The following is a 20,805-nucleotide window of genomic DNA, read 5'->3' as shown; positions in this document are numbered from 1 at the left end:
TTGTTATGATTCATCCTTGATGCAGTTTGATTTTTGTATGCATGCCTTTTTATTTTCATGCGTACAATTACCCGATTGTTGCGGTACTTTCACCGGCAAAAAGGCAAAGGGAGATAAAGCAAAAAAAAAAATTCCCTCAAAGGCCACCGCAATTGTGTATGCCGTGGCCTTCTGAGGTCAACACAAGAGGAAGAATTCCTTGGAAGGAATTGTCATGGGGTATGGGACCCACTATATTCACTTATTTCAATCATATTTTGTCCTTTTATGAAATAAGTTGAGTTTATGAAATAAGTTGAGTTGAGTTGGACAAAATTTCCAATTCAAACACATCTTGAGAAAATCACTGCAAGAAACTCACATCGAGCGTTAGGCATTGCAAGCATGGGCTGCATTTATCTGGGAAGTCACTTCAAGGAGGTCCTGCATATAATCGCAATATGCTAATGACAAGCTGAGGTGCTTCAGACTGTAGGTCAGGAAGATGAGGCAACCAATGCATTACCTGCAATTACAAGTATGGAATTACAATTCATATTAATTAGGTCAAGAGAAAAACGGGATGATATAAGTGTATGTAGATTTTGCTCAAAAACATTTATCTAGATAACCAATCAGACAGAATACTAGCAAGTCATTGCAAAAAATTTTTCAAAAAAATTATATCACTGTTTTCTTATTTGAAATCAAATATAATAAGTGAAAAAGAAAAAATTAACAGCTCACCTTCACATCTAATGGTAACATGATTTTTTAGAGCTCATGTCTGGTGATATTACAATATTTTTTAAGAGCAGTACTTCCTATTTATTATGTATCATAAAGAATATTTTTTTAAAAAATGATCTAATTTATTTTTTTCAAAAAAAAGATTTATATCTATAAAAAATAAATATGATCTAATTTGTTATTTAAAAAGTAAATATAATCTTACATGATTTATTTATTAAATAACAGATCCTTTGAAATACAAGTACATGAAATATATTAATTTAAAAATGAATAATCGATCCCACAATTTGTAATAATTTATAATACTAAAAAACTTTAAAATCCAAGAATTTTTCAATAATTTAGTTGTGAAGCTCTTTGTTGCACATGGTAGAATGTGATTTATAGAAATATAAAAAAAATTGTGATTTATTGAATATTATGTATATAATAGTATCTTATTTGAAAATTTTAAAAATATTCAGTTTTATTTGGAGCATAAAATATATTTTAAATTTTTTTAAAAAAAAACATCTTTTATTTAAAATTATTAAAAAAATTTAAAAAGAAAAAAGAATGAGAAATTTTCATTTAGAATCCGAGAGTTTTGATGCCCTCAAGTCGGATCTATCATATTTTGCTTTCATGTATATATACGGATATATAGATTTATATATATATATATATATACATATATGATAAAGGTGTATATATATGTATATGTATAAATAGATATAGTTATCAATATATACACATACGGGTAACAGGCAGATACGGCCTGTACCGGGGATTTTTAATTATCAGACCAACTGGAATTAGGACATCTCCTAATCTAGATCAGAAATTTTGAAAAAAAATGGGCAAAAAAAATGATTTAATCTTCATCAACCTAAAATTATCATTTTTTAATCTAAATCCATTAAATTATTTGTGTGGTCAATTTTCAGATAGATTATATATTGTGCTTCGAGGACGACTATAATTTCTATAAGGATATAAATCCGATGTTAATAATTTATATCACATAAAAAAAAGTTTATTAAATATACCGCCCTGCTATTGTTATAGAATAGTGAAATATTTCATGTATAACTATATAAGTATATGATATAATTTAATATTTACAACTGGATCATATAATTGTCCAACTACATATTCACAATCTTATAAGACAATTATTTAATAATTAATCATATTCAAGAATATCATGGACATAACATCTTGTGCATATTATATTCATGATGTTACGAGACAAACTATCGAGTAATAGATTATATATTTATTTATATTGTGTACAAAATATTGTGGGGTAATGAGCTTAAAACTATTATACGAAGAATTATAACAGGTCCGATACATATATTGTGTTTTTTTTTCCTATAGAGACCCATGTCTTTTTATAATTTTCCATGCACCCAAATTTTTTTTGTTAGTTTTCATTTTATTTTTAGTAAGTTTATACTGATATATATATATATATATATATAAGTGCGGCTCTCATGTGACCGTTTTTCAACTCTTTTTTTTTTCAAAAATATTCTTATCTTTTGTGACTTTTCATTTTTTTCTGATACCTTTTCTTTGCCTCACAGTTAATATCATATTTCATCTCAACCGATTTACTCAATTTAGATATATAACTTCTCTTCTTCTTTTTTTTTCAAACCATTTACTTATTAGTTTTTATCATTCATTGCATCATATATTTGAAAATGATCTCTACTCAGGTAGATTTTCATCGCTCATACTTTACAAATAGGGAATGAAAATGGCTCTCCCTTGGTGAGTAAAAAAAGTCCACTTCTCGTCATTATAAAGTGAGTGCAAGAATTCCCGAGAAATTCTTGGAGATGTTTTGTAACCCGATATTTGTGTTGTAGATATCGGCCGGGATGGTGTTTTCTGGTCTGTGATTACACTTCAGCCCACGATCAAGAAAGTTGGTGATTCAACATGTTCCTGCGTGGTTTCGGTCACATTCCACACATCGGTTCGGTAATTTTTATTCGACCCAAATCTTATTTTATATTTTCCAACATTTCCAGACCGATTTTTAGTTTTAACCTTTCATTACTTCATATTCTCGAGAAAGTAATTCTACAAGATAGATCTTTATCTTCCGGCTTCATGTGCAAGATTTCCCCAACAGACGACGACAATATTGTCGGATGACAAAAGTTTTATCAAGTAGTAATCTTTAGAGGATCGTTGGTCGTTGAAGTTCTGTATTAGGCATATCTAATGAGTCAAGCGTCATGGTACAGAGCATGCAATGCTGAATATGGTGATATACATGTCGTGTGTGCATGGCCGATACAGCTAATTTTTGGGAAGTTATATGCAATGTATTCCATACATCATGATATTTAAAGATATACGAATACCTGCATGATTATTAGAATCACACAACTACCTCCCCTCCCGAGCAGCGTCAAATGTGAGATTAGATAAAACCGTGTACCGGACATATCGATCAACCCACTGTACGGTTTAACCACGGTAATGAAAATCTCGGAACACAAGCCAAAGGGAGCATTACAGGAGAGCAGCTATGTAGGGGCCAACGGACTATGTAATGGAATATGAAATCTATATAATAACGGAACGGACGATTATCACTTGGCATGCATATAAAACAACCGGTTCCACTGCGAGCAGTAGAGTTTGCTTGGGTTCTAAGGCACGCCTTCTCCACTTTTTTAATGTTCTCTTTGTAGGAGCATACTCGTTGAGAATGCAAAAGGTTGCTGGTGATCGATCATAAGCTTCTCAATTACTGATAAAAATCCTTGATCAGGTACAATACAAGCCAAGATTGCACCTTGCCAAGTCATATAAACCGATACATAACTTTGTCAATGGAGACTGAAGATGAACTTAGCTGAGGGGGTTGGGCCTCAGCCCATTCCCATTGTTGTCCATAAGAAAGCTTTCGACCCACTAACATAATATTCCCTCATGGTAAGCCCAATCCAAGATCCAGCCCATACATAAAGGAGTAACAATCCACCCCTCAGTAATGCTATACATAAGTATAATTCTTGAGGAGCAAGCACTGCTAACATAAGTATAATTCTTGAGTAGCAAGTAATGCTATACGTAAGTATAATTCTTGTAAGCAAGCATGTAAAACTCCACTATCGTATGGTTATGTCAAAATATATCTTGTGCAATATTTGCAAATATTATATTCACAATCTTATGGGGGGCAATTATTTGCTAAGGGATTATATCCAACAATATCGTGTACAAAGTATCACGTATATTATTAATCCCTATTTTGTTAGGAAACTATTTGTTGAAATTATAATCTACAAAAGTTCTTAAAAATCTATAATGCAGTGGTCAATTTTGATAAAAATCTATAAGTTCTTAAAAACCTAAACCCTAAAAACCCTAAAATTTTGATGGGCGACAACATGATAAAAGGGCAAATAATTCATATAAAATATTTCGTGTACGTAATCTCAATTGTCAATCTAAGTTTTAGGAAAGTAGTTGAAGTTGTTAAAAAAGTATTCGATGGTATATCATTCTCTATTACGTGTTCATATATATAGTTTTGTGATTTTGAATAAACTTCGACTTCAATGAGAGATTTTACTTGACTTTCATAAGGCTAACTTTAGATAAGATGAATTCGATGAGTACAATTCGATTTCGAGACGTCTCATTTCATACCGCTTGCATACCAACCGAAAAATCATCAATTAGAGAAACTGGGATAGTTCAACTTCCGATAAATTCATATTCAAGTGGTGGATACAGATTCGTAGTTGGAAGTCAGATTACGAACAATGAGCGCCCTCAAAAACGCTTTTGTTGGTTGTATGATTCCAATGGTTTATATAAAATCACCATGGGACATTTGACCCGACCATGCGTAAACATGTAAAAAGCTAAACAAATTAGAAACCATCATCTTCGACTTTAGCGTTTCCGAACTATGATATGACTACAACCTTGTGCATGACTTCACGTATATGCAGACTCAAAAGATCCTGTCGATGATTTGAACTATGAGCCCCTTAGTGTACAGAGCGAGTAGAAGGAGATAACCGAACTGAGGGCAAAGGAGAGGAACGCGAGAACAGTGAAAGCCACGGAGGCAGTGGCCATCTGAGGGAACTTGTCTTTGCCCCAATTCATCTGCCAGTTTTCGACTCGGGTTGCAGCAGATGATGTCGCCGATATCAGAAGGTAACTCAGTACCTGACATCCCAACAAAACAATGGCCAATCTCATTAATCTTTTGGATCAAACGTAACAGAACTGAAGTTAAAAAGACATGGACGACAATGCAAATGGTAGAAAACAATAACGCCAGGAATGATCCAAACGATGTTATTAATCTCATCAAAATCATCGCAAGCAGGAAAGAAAAATTATGTGAGCTAGTTGGCTCTTTTAGGGGATTAATGGAGCTTGCAGGGGCACATTCGATAACGTCGGGACCCTCAAAAGTTGGCTGTACCAGTAGATGAGATTCTATTCTATGCTTTAGAAAGCAGGCAATTTCCTTGGTTTAAATCATAGCAAAAAGAAAGGGAACAGATTCCAGGGGCAAAGGTGGAGCCATGGAATGATCATCGTGGAAAGAAAGATTAAAAGGTAGCCATAGATAAAAAGGTCCAGCGGCAATAAAAAGTGTCCTGATCGATATAACCAAACAATCCATCCATCAAAAAGTCGAACTTTAGTATGTTCCACTCGAGCCAATCCCACCCTAAGAAAGAGATCTCACAGAGTGCAAACATTCAAATCCGGGCTTCATCCAGTATAGAGCAGATAACACCTAATCATCTGATGGGTTCCACTCCACAGAGTAGGACTTTTTTTTACTAAGCGTTACCAAACTCCACAAATCAGAGATCCAATTGCACCATCCCTAAAAGGTCATGAACCCAAAAGATGAACAGGTAAGCATCAAACTAGCAGTGAAAGGACAAAGAAAGAAGATGGGCCCTAAGATCATTAGGTAGTAACTTTCAACCAATTTACCAACAAAAAACTAATCGGTTCACCCATGATCAAACAGGGTTCAGATAAACAATGTCTTCACCCACAGAATCCAAGGTAGAGAACCAATCTGAAGTTCGGTTTAATCTGAACTACTGTAATTTCAAATGACATTGAGCTTCGAATCTAGAAGAGCACTCGCCTGATCAAGAGAGAAGTCCAAGTAGGGCCTGAGGCGATTCTGAGTGAGGTGCTTTCCCGTGGCCGAGAAGTAGGCCAAGTCATACGCTTGCAGTCCCGAATACACAAAGCCAATGGCATTCACCGCCAAACAGAACCTGCAACATCATTATCCAGGATATCAAGTCCTGCCCTTGTATCCGAGCAAGAATGAGCAATTAAATCGAACCATTGAAAAGCGAATGAAGCGACTAATCCTGGCATCAAGAATGGAAAAGGACTATACTTTTATCCCGGATTTGCCCGGTATAGGGTCAGCTATTCGACTATCTACTCCTCCACTTCTAGCTCATGAAAGAATGCTACTTCGGCAGATTACTATTGATCTTAACCAGACAAAACAGCTAAATTTAGACCACAGTAGCTTGATGCAATTCGACTTGATTCAATTCAATTGAAATTCAAGGATCAGGACCTGAATTCTTTGTATCGGTAGAAGGAATCGACGGCCCAGCCCTGGTCCTTATCGGCCGCCATCACCGAGAACGCCACCAAGCAGAACAGACATCCGCAGACCCGAGCCACTAGCTGCACCCTCCTCACCATGCTTTCCCGCCTCACCCTCCTCAGTATCGACAGGTCCGGCCTCGGCCTCCTCCCCCCTCCTCCTCCAACTGCTCCTCCGCCTCCACCTCCGACTTCACCAGCCACGTTGGTGGTAGGGGGCTCCTCACCCCACTGCCTCACTGCAGGCCCGTCCCCCGCCACCTGATCCACCTTCTCCAACACCGCCGCAGCCGGTGGAGGGCCATCCCTCACCGACCGCTTAACCGACACCACCACCGGCGGCACCGCTGGCGCAGGAGGAGAGGAGGAGGGGGAGGGTGAGGGTGAGGGTGAGGGGGGCTTGCTGGGGGCCCTCTCGGCCGGCGTGATAGCAACCAGGGCTCGATCTCTTGTGGGGGAGGACAGGGACAGGCGGCTGATGGAGCTGTGACCAGAGGAGAGGGAGGAGCTCGTTGGGGAGTCAATTGGGTGGGGCGGGGAGTCGCTGTCATCGTCGTCGTTGTGGATGTTGGGCAGGTGGTTGGAAGAGGAAGAAGGCGGAGGAGAGGCCACAGTGGGAGGTGGAGATGCTGCAGTAGTAGCAGAAATAGTGTGCTTCACATCTTCTTCTTCTTCTTCTTCTTCTTCTTCCATGTGCTCTTTCCCCTTCACTAGTTCTTGCGTTTCCTGCTGAGGCATAGCTTCTTCCATTTTCTGCTTCCCTTCTTTTTGCTGCTTCCCTTCGTCTTCTTCTTCTTCTTCTTCTTCTTCTCGTGCTTCCTCTGGCTGAGGTCGAGCTTCCATTTTCTGGTTGAGGGAGAGATGGAGCAGAGGTTCCTCGCGAGGTTGAAGAATGGCGAAAACCAAAGTGACCGAAGGAGAAGAAGAAATGAGAGTGGCTTCTTTTATTTATTTACTTTTAAATTATTATTTTTACGTGAAACGGAAACGTCAGCTTCAGTCCACTTGACATGACATGTCACAGTTCAGTATTGCAATGATCCTTCTATAATTTACGAAGAGCTGTTTCGTATTTGTTATCTTACACGCTCGATAGATTACATATCAAGATTCAGACTGAGTCCACATCTCTTCGAGCTAATCGGAACGATGCTACGAACGGATCATTCGAATCAATTAGTAGCTATGTCGCCTCCCGCATCAGACAACGTATCGAGAGAGCAAGGGCGAATATGATTAAGGTCCAACCAGCACCCATCGCCATCAGTCGTACTGGAGTGGCCAATTTTATCGCGAATGCTAAAAGAGACGGGGAAGAGTAAAAACTGATAATACATCCCAATGGAAGTTTCGATGAATTCACTGTACATGGATATGTCTATGCAACGCATATAATGAATCCGAACTCATGACTGGGATCTGCCTACGCACTTGCGAAGAACTCGCGTGCTTCGTGGTACCTTCTTAGCACAACATTGTACAAGGGGTGGATGGGCTCTAAGAGGTTAGAATACGGGCCTAATACAGCCTGAGGAGCAGGTGGAAAATCGAGATCCTCTGACCAGCTATACTGGCACGCCGAGAGCCCGCTCAAGCAGTAGCACGTGTGGTAAAAGTCCCGGGCCTTCCCAGGTTTGTCTCGAAATCCGCCTTCCTGCAACTGCAATTGAACCTCATAACTTCAGAACGTGATCAACTTGCAGGCTGGACTGACTTATCACCGACTTTCCTGCTTATAAGAAATTGATGCTCGGAACTTGCAAGTAATGATCGTAATACCTCTAATGATAAAGTACCTGAGAGCATAACAGAATGTATTGCTGCAATGCTACGCTGTTAAAAGGAGGACCCATCTTTGCATTTCGCTCCAGAAATTTATCACCAATATCATTGAGGTTTACCGGAGCCAACGTATTCACAAAACCTGGTGAAAGAGCAGCACCGCAATTTAGGAATAACTCACATGAATGAATGATGAATCAATAGGGCCTTTAAGAAAATCCTGCGATAATTTCCAGGTTACATACCTTCCCAGGTATGCTGACAAGTCTCAGCATCTGCTTGTGGCAGTGTGCCCTCCACAGCATGTTCACCTTCACAAACATCAGAGGTAGCAGAAGACAGACTACCTGCATCGGAATCTTCTTCCGATTCTGATGAATCCAGACCATTGATGATTGGATAAGATCTTTGCAGCAATGCGCACACACCGCCCTGAAAGATATCCCGTTGCGTTACATCCATAAAAGAAACAAAGAAAAATTAAATTAGAACTAGCAATAATATGGAAATTACCTGCCAGAAGGAGTAGCAACCATCAACCAGTTTGTTTATTCTTCCTTGAAAACCACACTCCACCCCTTGTCGAAATACCACCCAATCCTGATGCACAGATGAGTTTAAGTTAGAGCGACCACAAAACAGGAGCTAGCAAAAAGTTGAGGTCTAGGAAAACAACAGTAGGAACTACATTAAAGTTCTTCAAGGTGTGAGCAACAAATGAAAGATCCAACTCTATATAATGCAGAGGAAAGGATAACTTACCATTAATGCAGCCACGTTTAAGCAATCAACTTCATTGATCAAAATCATGGTAGCAAAACCACAATAGGTATACCTGTAAAGCCCATATGGTAAAATTTGTCAAAGGCTTGATTAAAAAAAAAATTGTAAAGGGACATAGAAATTAAGAGAAGTAGCATCACCATACTGTTGTCATGAACAAATGGATGCCAACCAAACTGAAAAAATGTGGACACATACCCACCATGAGCTTCAGATCCTGGTTCCCCAGCAATGCCACCTTCATGAGTCTGACAACTGCACAGAAATGTCAAAGACAAGCGAATTAATTCCATCTATTACCATTGCGAGTCACATAAGACAACACAAAAAACAACACAATGGATAACATCACTTGAAATTGAATATAGCGTTTATTGAACTCATACGTTGATTATAGCGTATATTGAACTCATACATTGATTAAGTGCCAACAAATTAAACTGACCTCAGTATGTAATCTCCAACATATTCAACCAGTCTATCATCCAAAATATTCAGAATGCTGGCTACCTGGCGAGCAAGAATAGAATGTTCACGAGGCAAAAAATAAGCTGTAAAGCGAGGCTTTTTAACAAAAACTGGAAAAAGTTAATGTGTTGGCAGAATAAACATTCCAAAGCAAAATCAGATCCCATAACATGGCAAATGATAAATAAATAAAAGCTAAACATCTAATGCATATGATACATAAAGGAAGGATATGACCCACTGTGGCAAATGACACCAGAAGAGGAATTGTTAGATAGTCTTCAATCTATCAGCTACAGATCAAGGCTAAGACTTCTAAGTCCAGCTTTATAAGTAAAGCTTTTTGGGCAGAGCATCCAACTAAGAAATGAATTTGCTATCTGTTTAAGGCTAAATGCCAGATGCACGAACAGAAAATGCAGACAAAGTATATCTTCTAATATTAAAACTAGCACCCTTTCCTGCAACATCCCCAGGGGACTTCCTCCCACTAGTTTCTACAAACTTCATTTGATTGGACTGAAAGCCAAGCATTTTTAAAATGAAGTCATCAGCAAATATATTATCTAAAACGTGAGTAATTAATTGTTATCTATCCAAACAGAGGGAGGGGTGGACTTACAGAAATAGCAGTATAGCAAGCACGAACGTCAACTTCTCCACCGTCATGCATCCTGAAAAAAATCTGTTTTACCGTCACAAGTATATGGCAGGAGCATCTTCAAACTTGTTTCCATGTCACAGATTAAGGAAGGCAATATTCATGTTGGTAACAGGCCAAACCAGTTCATTTTTTTCCTTGGTGACATAGAGGCCAGTTCCATATCTTGCAATGACTTAACAAGAAGTTACACATGGTAACACAAACTATGCTTAAAAATGGCAAAAATAGGGAAGAAAATTAACATGCTAGCTCAAAAGTACAACACACCATTTAGTAATCAAATTATATAGAAATGAAGTTCATATCTTTCATACTTCATAGGTGTTCCTTTATATGTAAAGCAGATAGAAGCTGCCAAGAACTTCTCAATTCGCTGATTAGCAATCAAAGAACAATCAACCATCCAAATATTGGCCAACTAGTCAAACTTTTGGGTCCCATATGTTCTTTAAAGACAGAAACAGACAGGTATAGAGAGAGAGCTTCATCATAAACCAATATTACTGCTATTATTGATATGATAAAGGTTGCATTTTCATGGAAAGTATACTAAAATTAATCAGATGGATACCTGAAGCCTCCATTTGGTTGCTTCATCTGTCTCAAAAACGCATAGATGCTATCTCTGAGGAAAAATCATGACAAATATGTTAAGCGCTATCAGAAATAATAGTGGAGGTTCAGGTGAATTATATCTAAAAACTTTGAATGAGCACCTATGTATTGAAGAGAGAGCTCTATGACCACCCAAGGAAATTAGAGAATTAACTGCAGCATAAGTTGTTGCAAGATGAGGCATCTGAGACAAAGATCACAATGATATTGGCATTATAATGAACAATACTGCATAATTTAACAGGGAACATATATAGCAACATGAAGCAATCATCATTTAACACGATTAAAGAGAATAAAGCAAGATAACCAAGTAACCTGCGCCGAAGAAATGTCACAAGGATGCTCCGTATTACACATTATAGGTTTAATCAGATAGCTAATAGGCAACACTAATTGAAAAGAAGCTGAACCACAGGACGAAGGGAGGAGAAAAGGAGGAAGATTACACTGAGAAACTACAAAATGATTTGTCCCTTCAGTGCAAGGCACACGTGGCATACAAACATGAAGGAGGAAAAGCACAAATTTTACTTCTTTGATTGGTAAATATGAAGGATAAAGATATATGGGCGCAAATGCTAAAAGCACTCGAAATGCTAGCGGTTTTCGGCAACGAAAGAACAACTACTCAGAAAAAATTGAAGCAGTAACTTGCCTGTCCAGGGCCACCGGCATATCCCCCACTTGGGTCCTGCAATCAAGGAAAAAGAAAAATAAACTTTAGTAACAAGATACGTATAAGTGGGAAGAATCCTGTAGAACTATATTTCTGGACTTAAACCAATTTGATTGAATTATCCATCAAACAGGCAGAATGAAATGCATTAGAAAATTCATATTTGGAAAAGTAACGTAGATTTTGGCACCTGACAGCGACAAAGAAAGTCGATTGCATTATTTTCAAGCTCGTCATCAATGGATCCCTCCAGCAGAGCAAGTGAATGTAGAATCCAGTAGCAAAGCCAGGGCCGACTACCACACACAGCATTTTCAGGACACAAATAAACGGGTTAGCTATGCAAAGCCATAAATGGCCTGCCTTGAGCAAGCAAACGGGTATAAAGATCAAACAAACAATGAAGCTTTCCATTCTCCTGTAAGAATCAAACTTCATAGGATACAAACGAGCAGAAAGTTTCCAGCTTTAGAGCAAGATTGAGTACTTGGCATCGAGAACGCAGAAGGAGGGGCTCAGTCCCCTGAGCCCGTTGGTCAAGTACTCGATGTGGCTGTCGCGCTGTACCTCCAACCTGCTCGAATCAAAACCGAAAGGAGCAATCAAGATAACAACAACCGAAGTGGGACTGCCCCCAGAGGGCCGATAATGGAGTAGAAAGCCGAGGAGAGAAGAGGACAGCTTACATGAAGGATTGAGAGCTGCGAGGCATCTCGGCGAGGAGGCGGTAGATCTGAAACACTCGCTGCTCCACCATAAGCTGCTCGCGCTGCGTTACCGTCGAGCTCGAAGAAGACTCCATTGATGGCCCTCTGCTGAAAGCTTCAAATCTCCCCGGAGTTGCTCTGAGCTGAAGCTCGGGGTGAAATAGAATCCAGCGCGACTTCGCTTACCTTTCCCAGCTACTTTCGGATATATTCAATTAGATCCCTAAACTTTTTGTACTTTAAACTTTCATCCCACAACTATAAAACTCGTAATTTTTCCCCCTGAACTGTCAGAAACTAAAGTGTCATCCCCCAAGGTAGGTGCCGTCGTGAGGGCTCGTGGGATCGACCTCTAGGCCTAGGATGAGGAGGAGGTGCCTTTCTCCCACTGGCCATCGAGGCCCCATCCCTTAATGCATGGAGGTCCACACATTCTGTCCGTCACCAAATAAAAGATGCGTCTAGGTTGACAAGCATTTGAGGAAACACATACCGGTATCTTTTTGAACAAATTATAGCGTTGTTTCGATTAGGATAGAATGTTTAGTATTAAGATATCAAATCGACTAGCTTGATATGGACTTGGTACTGAAGATTGTATAACATGAGTATCTACAGGAACTCCTTCAAATCCACTTGTTTAAGAATTCCATGAAGTGTTGAGAAAACACCAACTGATTCTCTCTAGCATGTTTTCTCTCCAACTCCCCGCGTTCCAAAAATCGGAAAGTTTGGTATTTCTCATGATTCCTCAGTCTGTGACAAGGAATTATCACACGGTTCACCATCAACAAAAGAAGTGAGTCTAACAATAACTCTTGACTTATGTCTCCCTGTTCTGTCTGAGAAATTGAAGGTCCTTCATCTGGAGTTGCACCGCTTCTTTCGATAAGGGCTTCGGCTTTGGCAAATTTTCTTCATCTCCCTCAGCGACCCGCCTTACCTTGTCCTTGATCATAGTTTCTATCTGTGATTGCTTCACCGATGGGAAAACAGCACTCAGCATTATCTGCAATAGCTTTTCATCTTCGTCCTCTATCAAGTCTTCCCCGAAACAGCACACGTAAATGGCCTCAAGGGCCTTCTCTACCCGAACCTCCATGGGGATGCTCGGGGCTTTGACATTGAGCTTTGCCCTTCTCTGCATTTCAAAGGTCGTGTAATATTAGTCAGTAGAGCTGAAAGGTAGGCAAAAGTTTCTGCTTCGGTACTTATCCAGGAGAAAACAAAGATTTCTGCTTGGCTCGGATAAACAATTTTAAGAGGAGAAAAGAGGAAAATGACCAAAATAGAAGCTGCATTGTATCCCATACAAAACTTTCCTAAAATACATTTCGGAAGTTTGATCTAACACTAGTAAATTTTGAAGCTCCGGCTCAATTCTTATCTGACAAAACTTATAATTCCGAAAAGAAGCCTTTTTGATCATCAACCACGACTTGAACTTGGAAAAGAACAACAGTGCAAGTCTTTTAATCTCTTCATCACAAATGAATCGCAGTTCCTACTGCATGATCTTGTGAAATGGACATCAGAGAGATATGCAGAAGAGCTGAACTGACCTCTCTGGCCTCATTCATCAGGGCAATGAAGTTCTGCTCTTCAAACTCTATATCATTCGAGATCCGAAGCCTTGCAACACCTTCCAAGATTTCCTCAGATTTGAGAAGACCCGCCCCAACAGCAGCTAGCCAACAGCAAAGCAGAACATACAAAGGATCCCCTGCCTACAACAACAAATAAATCGAACAGTTATAGTTGAGTCAGTTTTCCATAATTGTTTTCCTCAATCCACGCACTAAAGTTATACTGAGACGTGAAAACAAATAGTAAAACCCTCCACGAAACAAACAATTCTAACCGGAAAAAACCAAACTTTAGGTCCCAGTCACATGTAATATCATCACAAATGCATAACACAGCCACCATTCCAGTACCAGCCACTTCATTCTTCACAAAAATGCAACTTGAAGGTAGCAACAAGATCAAAATTCAGAACTAAAGCATTTCCCATTGAAATCGAAATCAGGGAGAAGGTCCATCGATGTTCCTACCCGACCCCGTCGATCTTGGAACTCATAGAAAGCCCTGGAATCATTGACTGTGGACTTCTTGCCAACCCTCCTCCTAAACTCGGCGAAATCGATGACATCCCCGCCAACTCCGCCCTCGTCGCTGACGATCCTGGCCAGGAGCCCGATCACGGGGAGAGACCCGATGACCTTGCTAGCGAAGCTCGAGATGGAGCCGGAGCTCTCCATGTAGGCTCTGATGGAGAGTGCCCCATTGCTGCTAGGGCTTGAAGCAGGGCTGGTCCTGGTGGGTCTACAAAACGCAGTCTTGAGGAAGAGAGCAGAGGGTGAAATGGGTTTGCAGAGAAGGTTGCAGAGATGGGTTGTGGAGGTGAAAGGTGGCGACTTGATCGGGCAAGAAGATGTCACAGCAGCCACCATTGCTGAGTTCTGAGCTCAGTGGGGAAGTTAATCTCGTCAGAGAAAACACTGGCCTCTCATTTTATACTTCCTCTCTATTTTATTTATAAAAAAACAATTATTAGCATAAGAGCATTTTTTTTATTAAAAAATACAATTGGTTATTTCGAAAAAAAAAATTGGGCCCCAAAATAAACTAATTGTTAAATTAGTTTATCAGGGAAATTTGATATACTCGTAAGTATGTCCCATATATTTATAGAAAAAAGTACAGTTTTAATTAGGAAATTTTGGTTCTTTTTTTCTATTATAATCCACTTTCTATTTTTCCTTTTTAATTTTTATACAATATCTTTTGATCATTTTTCTATTTTCATCTTTCAAGACAGTAATCTATGTAAGAAAAATATAAATGTCAATGAAACGAATATTAAAAAAATAGAAAGTATAAAAAATATTGTCGATTTATATATTTTATTATTTCTATAAGTGCTAGTTATTAAAAATATATTAATATCGATTTATAGTTTGTGTTAATATAAAGAAAAGTTATTTTTATACTCTATAAATTTTAATACAATAAATTTCATAACCATGTAAGTTCATAATCAAATCTTTCATGTAAAATATTTCATATTCATGACATCAATTATCAATTCAATTTATAACATAGTAATAATAAAACTCAAAAAAATACAAAATTCCTAACTTTTGAGAGAAAGATTAGTAATCATATTCAAAACAATTTTCATTCTCAATTGTCTTTTTCCCACTCATATTTCAAATATTATAAAAATGACTAATCATTTCTCTTAGAGGTTAACTTAATTTAACTTTTGTGAGGCTAATAATGATATTATTAAAAGTAATTCAAGAAAAATAAATAATAACAACGTCTACTTAATTTCATAAAATTAATCTGTGAAGAAGGCGATCTTTATTTCAAACCATTCTAGATTGATTGAGAGTTGAAGGAGAGCGATACCATTCTTAATCGATCAGATCGAGCACAAAGAAATGCAAGGCAACGGACAGTGGTCATACGAGGCACGAACCCATCCTCAACTGGATTGAACACAGAAATTACGAAGTACAGTACAATTTTATATTTGTTACAAGTTTGATCGGCATGAATGCATTTGCTTACCTTCCAGTGGATTTGTTTAAACCTCGATTGGTCTTTTTCTTTTTGTTTATATACTATATACTAAATTGTAAAGGAACAAGGAGGAGATTAATTGATGAGCTATATATATATATATGTTTTTTGTGTTTAACTTTTTGAATTTTCAGAAGATTAAGATTATTCAACACGCTATATATATCATCCAATTATATAACATCCGATTAATTAATATAAAATAGAAAGAACTGTCGAGCTGGTCCACGAAAGATTCCGTTACCAAAAATTTTGCTGACGGAATGATTATTGGTAGTCGCCGAATCGTTCCTAATATATATCTCCAAGTTCTTTACAATATATATATATATATATATATAGCCATTTAATTCTTGTTTGTATTTGACTTCGGGCTCTCTGGCTAAATATAATCAGTGGCTCGTTCTTTATGTTCATATCAGTCAATTTGTCAGATCTTACGTGCATCTGAAAGGTTAAGGAGGGGTCCCTCTTCTTGAATATACCGAACTTGTCCATATATTATAATCAAGTTTTGGCTAACGAACATATATCTGATCGAGATCACTCTCTAGCTAGCTAGCTAGCTTTGATTACAACCACGAGAACTCATTTCAAAAAACACTAACTTAATGTAATCATTTCAATCATGCTTTATTTATTAAGATATATTGTTTACTCATAGGTATTCATGTTTAGACAATTAACGAAGACGCTAATCGAAGGCTTAAGGCCCTGTTTGGTTTCATAATACTATTTTAGAATCACAATTCTAACTTAACTCTACCCACTACAAAACAAAATAACTCATACAAAGTCAAAGAGTGGGTCTCATTTATACCACTTTTTTTCACAACAAAACAACATAACTCATACAAAGTCAAAGGGTGGACCCCATTTATATCACTCTTTTTCAAAATCAAAATGTAATTTTAAAATTCTATTACGAAACCAAACGCAACATAAGAATAGAGAATGTTTTCCAGTCCGTACCTCCCTCCAGTCCTAAGGTTGCCCTCCAAGAGGAACTCCAAAATGAATATTCCACTATATACTGATCATGTGTGTCTGTTTTTGGTGGATGTTGGATGTTTATGTATCAAACATTGTAATGGTTAGTTTGGTCATCTATATATTTTGAGGAATGGAGCGAACATTGCCTCCGTCCCCACGCGAGCACAATGAAATTTTGAAGAATCTCAATCTTATTACAATAAAATATTTTACGAGGGAAGGGAATCATAATAAAAGAAGAAAAAAAATTCGGTAACTAAAACGAGAAAAAAAATTTAACAAAATAAAAAGTTATGATAAAATAGCCGAATTTTATGGAACAAGCTAGGCCCTGTCCTCCATGATTTTTTTTTTAAAAGATAAGTGGTTAATTTCATTGATCATCACAAAAAAAAAAAGATACTTACAAGGAAACCATCTTATACATCAAACTAAAAGTGGAGAAATTATTAGTTGAACTCAGTTCATCGCATCATCAATGAACTAAATTATTAGCTTGCTAACACGTGTATATCTGATCTCGCCAAATATTTCAAAAAAGCCCCAATTTTTGTTCTTTTCAAATTTTGCCCAAATTCGATTATCCCTATTCTCCTCCTCTCAGTCTCTGTCCTTTTTCCCTGCTCTCCTCCTCCATAGAGCCATGTCCTCGGCTCCTCCCTTCCAGTCTCCATCTGGCCGATGGCAACAAAAGGAAACGAAATGATAAATCAAACATCAAACTCTAAAATGGTGCCGTAGGTCACACGAGATTATCGGAATTTCAGCAAATTTTATGAATAAGATACAAAACATTATAAAGTGTAAAGATCGAAGTTTTTCGTTGAGGATTGATTCAAAGCTCGAGGGTCAAGGGTTTGGGATGACTTCAGGTGCACGCACTTCGCAAGGAATGAAGATCGTCTCTCCTCCCTGAGCTAAGCCGGTCATTTTCCCTCAAAGTCCCAAATCCTAACACTGCTTCCTCTATCTTGGTTAGATGATGGGTCGAACTCGAAACCTTTATTTTGTCGAATAAAATTGTTATTGATATATGGATAAGGGACAGGCGCGGACTGAGGAAAAAGAAGAAAGAAAGGAGAGAGAAACTGGCGAGAGGGAGATTGCATAGGTCAAACGTGAAGTCGCCAGCGAGAGAGAGGAGTCGGGAATTTGTGAGGAGGAGAGCAGGGAAAAGGAAGTGGCAGAGGAATTAGCCCAATCTTGAAAAGAGCGAAAATGTGGGTTTTTTAAAAATATTTGGTAGGACAAGTGGTACACATGTCAATCAATTAACAACTTAATTCATTGATGACTTGGCGGACTAACACCACCTAATAATTTCTCCTAAAAGCCTCGCTCCTGAAGCCTTTTTTTTTTTGCCACCTGAAGCGTATATGTTAGAAAAAGAATATTAGCATAAAAACCTCAACCATTAATTATATATTGTTAAAGGATTTAATGGCATAATATTTTAAAGGGAAAAAAGACAAAAACCCCATTGTAATTTGGAGTTGGGACAAATCGCACCATGTCCTTTTATTTGGGACAATTAGCCACACGTGGTTTGCTCTGTCAGATATAGGGGTTAACATTTTCATTTTGATTATAATTTTTTTTATCATTCCTATCATAAACTTTTCATTTTATTTCATTTTAGTTCAACAAAAGAAATCGAAAGGGAATCGGGATCGGGGCCCCCAATCGGCTACCTCGACCCCTCCACCTTGGTCGCTGGCAACCTCTATGGGCACCAACGACCTCGGTGGAGGTGTCAAGGTCGCCGATTGGTGGGCCCAACCTCGAATGGACCTGGGACTCCAACTCGAAGGACCCCGGTCGATTCGTGGTCATGGCCGCCAATCGATGACCACGACCACTCCATCGAGGTCGCCGATTGGCGACCCCGACCCTGATTCCCTTATGAATTTCCTTTGTTAGACTAAAATGAAACAAAATGAAAAGTTTATGATCTAAATGATAAAAGAAAAAAATTTATAATCAAAGTGATTAAAGTGTTAAAATTGAGAACTGAAAATGAAAAAAAAAATTAACGCCGTAATCCCCTATGCCTGACAGAACAAACCACAGACGGCTAATTGTCATAAATAAAAGAACATGATGCGATTTGTCTCAATCCCAAATCACAATAGAAGTTTTGTCTTTTTGTCTTTTTTTTCCTATTTTAAAAGAGCATATTCGCGAAAAAAAATGTTACTTTTTGCTTTTGTGTATCTGTGTGCCTGATGTCCCCTGTTGACGCGGTTAGAGATTGATTCTAACATACATGAGATAATACAGGTCGATGATGTAATAATTAATGAAAGAATAATCTCGTACAATATGCCTAAAAAAGCAAACATGAACGACAAGGATTTACTTTTCTGAAGAAAAATTTGGTTAACGCAACTCACCAATGTTGCGACATTATTTGTTTTTGAAAGCACATTTTGTACACGAAAGGAGTACATACCAGGGGCAGTACGTACTAAATTGAAGGGACGCATGCATGCAACTAAAATGACCCTACGAACATTTATTTTAGGGCAAGACATGGCTTTTCTGTATCTTTTTTTTGTTTGTTTTTTTTTTTTTCTGATTACACATCATTAATATTTATTAATCGGCAACACAGAGGAGACCCTCAAACACTGAAAGTGAAACAAAAATTTATCTATTACCGAAGAGGGATAGATCATGTGCTTGAGGGTTCAAAGTTCGGGGACTCAACTATATCGCCAATCTGAAAAATAAGAAAGGAAGTCTGAAATATCTAGATCGATATTCCTAATTTCCCAGGGGATGTTCTAGGGATTACTATTAAGAGAGCATCACTGACGAACCAAATCTTCGAGCAGCCAAAGTTGAGGGCTTTTTCTGTATCTCTCATTTGCTCAAATTTGGGCCTTTCGCCTCACTTATGGTTCCACGTAATTTGATCTGTATGCATGCGACGAGAGAATAATCTATAAGCGTATGTTTAATGGGCTTTGCCTTCCTCAGATGACTTATCCATTGAGTGTGCATTTTATTATCGTATGCCCTTTTCAATTTTTTTGGTTGATATGGCCCTTTCCCCCCCCCCCCCCCCCCCCCCCCCCCCCCCTTTTTATTTTTTATATAAGGAGTGCCAAAGAGGTATAATAATGGAAAAAAGAAAATATAGGCACAACAAATCTCATTATCAATCTAATCTATAGTTTTTTAGTTTGGATTAACGACATGCGTGCCTTTATATACTATACGCCATTTTTAGTTTTTTTATTGTTAATAATTAAAAAAGAAGTGGCTTTGATCTCTTGAGAAGGAAAAAGAATTAATGGAATGCCAAAAGTAATTACAGTATCCCTAATGCATATCATTTTAATTTTTTTTATTTAGCTCGACTTTTGTCTCATGAATTAATATTTTTCCTTCTTCTTCTTCTTTTTTTTCTTTTTCTTCTCATATTTATTCCAATGCCAGAAATGGCGCAATAAACAATACGATGAAGTGGGTCCGGGGCCATATATATATGATTGTACAACTTGACATATTCCATGTATGTAGCAGGCACGGGCTTGTCGGGGGAACTAACTAACGTCGGTGCATATACGATTGAGCTTGCAATTACTAAAATCGGAGTTCCTTCGCATTAATGCGATAAACCGAAATGGAAAGTGATAGGGGATGGAATGTAATTTACACTACTCGAATGAGTATATATAGAAAGAGGATGGAACCCTGCTTGGATGGATCACCGGATCGACTTTGAGATTAACACGCCTCGAAGATCATATGCAAAGATCACGATTCCCCTAGGGCGTGCAGTGGAGTCTCAGGTAAGACCGGGATCAAATGGATGGACCGACAGGCCAGATCCTATAGGCTCGAGTTAGCTGCATCAATCTTTTTCTATTATCTGCACCTAAAGTTAATCCAATATAAATCGCGAAGTCCGTCGAGTCGGTGCGGCAACTATACCTCAAAACTCTTTAGAACTTGAGAGTTGTGATCGGAATTTGATTGGTTGAGCAATATATATTTGGAGGATCTCATCCTAACTAGAAAAGCAAACTTTCCGGCAAGAGCAGTGAATCCGTTCCAAAAAGTAATATCATGAGCAGGTGCAGCCAGTGCCTGCCCATTGGTAGTAGCATACCGCTACTAGTCAGCCCGAACTATCCAAAAATACAGCTGCCTGCACC

At 38.2% G+C, this 20,805-nt stretch overlaps 3 protein-coding genes across 3 annotated transcripts; all 3 read right to left on the bottom strand.

The window, feature by feature from the left end:
- Nucleotides 1-4,436: 4,436 nt before the first annotated feature.
- LOC116194973 (CASP-like protein 4A3) lies at nucleotides 4,437-7,290 on the bottom strand. The gene is made up of 3 exons (XM_031523911.1): nucleotides 6,326-7,290; nucleotides 5,873-6,008; nucleotides 4,437-4,923 (listed from the first exon to the last, which is right to left on the bottom strand). The coding sequence occupies exons 1-3, from the start codon at nucleotides 7,198-7,200 to the stop codon at nucleotides 4,729-4,731; spliced, it is 1,206 nt and encodes a 401-aa protein (XP_031379771.1). The 5' UTR covers nucleotides 7,201-7,290; the 3' UTR covers nucleotides 4,437-4,728.
- Nucleotides 7,291-7,664: 374 nt separating this feature from the next.
- Nucleotides 7,665-12,230, bottom strand: LOC116194972 (protein farnesyltransferase subunit beta). The gene is made up of 14 exons (XM_031523910.1): nucleotides 12,035-12,230; nucleotides 11,836-11,922; nucleotides 11,539-11,644; nucleotides 11,328-11,363; nucleotides 10,771-10,853; nucleotides 10,626-10,679; nucleotides 10,013-10,064; nucleotides 9,368-9,432; nucleotides 9,121-9,177; nucleotides 8,902-8,974; nucleotides 8,653-8,739; nucleotides 8,385-8,571; nucleotides 8,154-8,281; nucleotides 7,665-8,017 (listed from the first exon to the last, which is right to left on the bottom strand). The coding sequence occupies exons 1-14, from the start codon at nucleotides 12,148-12,150 to the stop codon at nucleotides 7,781-7,783; spliced, it is 1,368 nt and encodes a 455-aa protein (XP_031379770.1). The 5' UTR covers nucleotides 12,151-12,230; the 3' UTR covers nucleotides 7,665-7,780.
- A 374-nt stretch (nucleotides 12,231-12,604) lies between these two features.
- On the bottom strand, nucleotides 12,605-14,554 carry LOC116194974 (photosystem I assembly factor PSA3, chloroplastic). Its single transcript, XM_031523912.1, has 3 exons — nucleotides 14,110-14,554; nucleotides 13,618-13,782; nucleotides 12,605-13,196 (listed from the first exon to the last, which is right to left on the bottom strand). Exons 1-3 carry the CDS (start codon nucleotides 14,506-14,508, stop codon nucleotides 12,879-12,881), a joined length of 882 nt encoding a protein of 293 aa, XP_031379772.1. The 5' UTR covers nucleotides 14,509-14,554; the 3' UTR covers nucleotides 12,605-12,878.
- Nucleotides 14,555-20,805: the final 6,251 nt, after the last annotated feature.

Source organism: Punica granatum, chromosome 2 (assembly GCF_007655135.1).
Source record: "Punica granatum isolate Tunisia-2019 chromosome 2, ASM765513v2, whole genome shotgun sequence".
NCBI classification, from domain to species: Eukaryota; Viridiplantae; Streptophyta; class Magnoliopsida; order Myrtales; family Lythraceae; genus Punica; species Punica granatum.
Note: the sequence above shows the minus strand (reverse complement) of the source record. Positions and strands in the feature narration are given on the sequence as shown.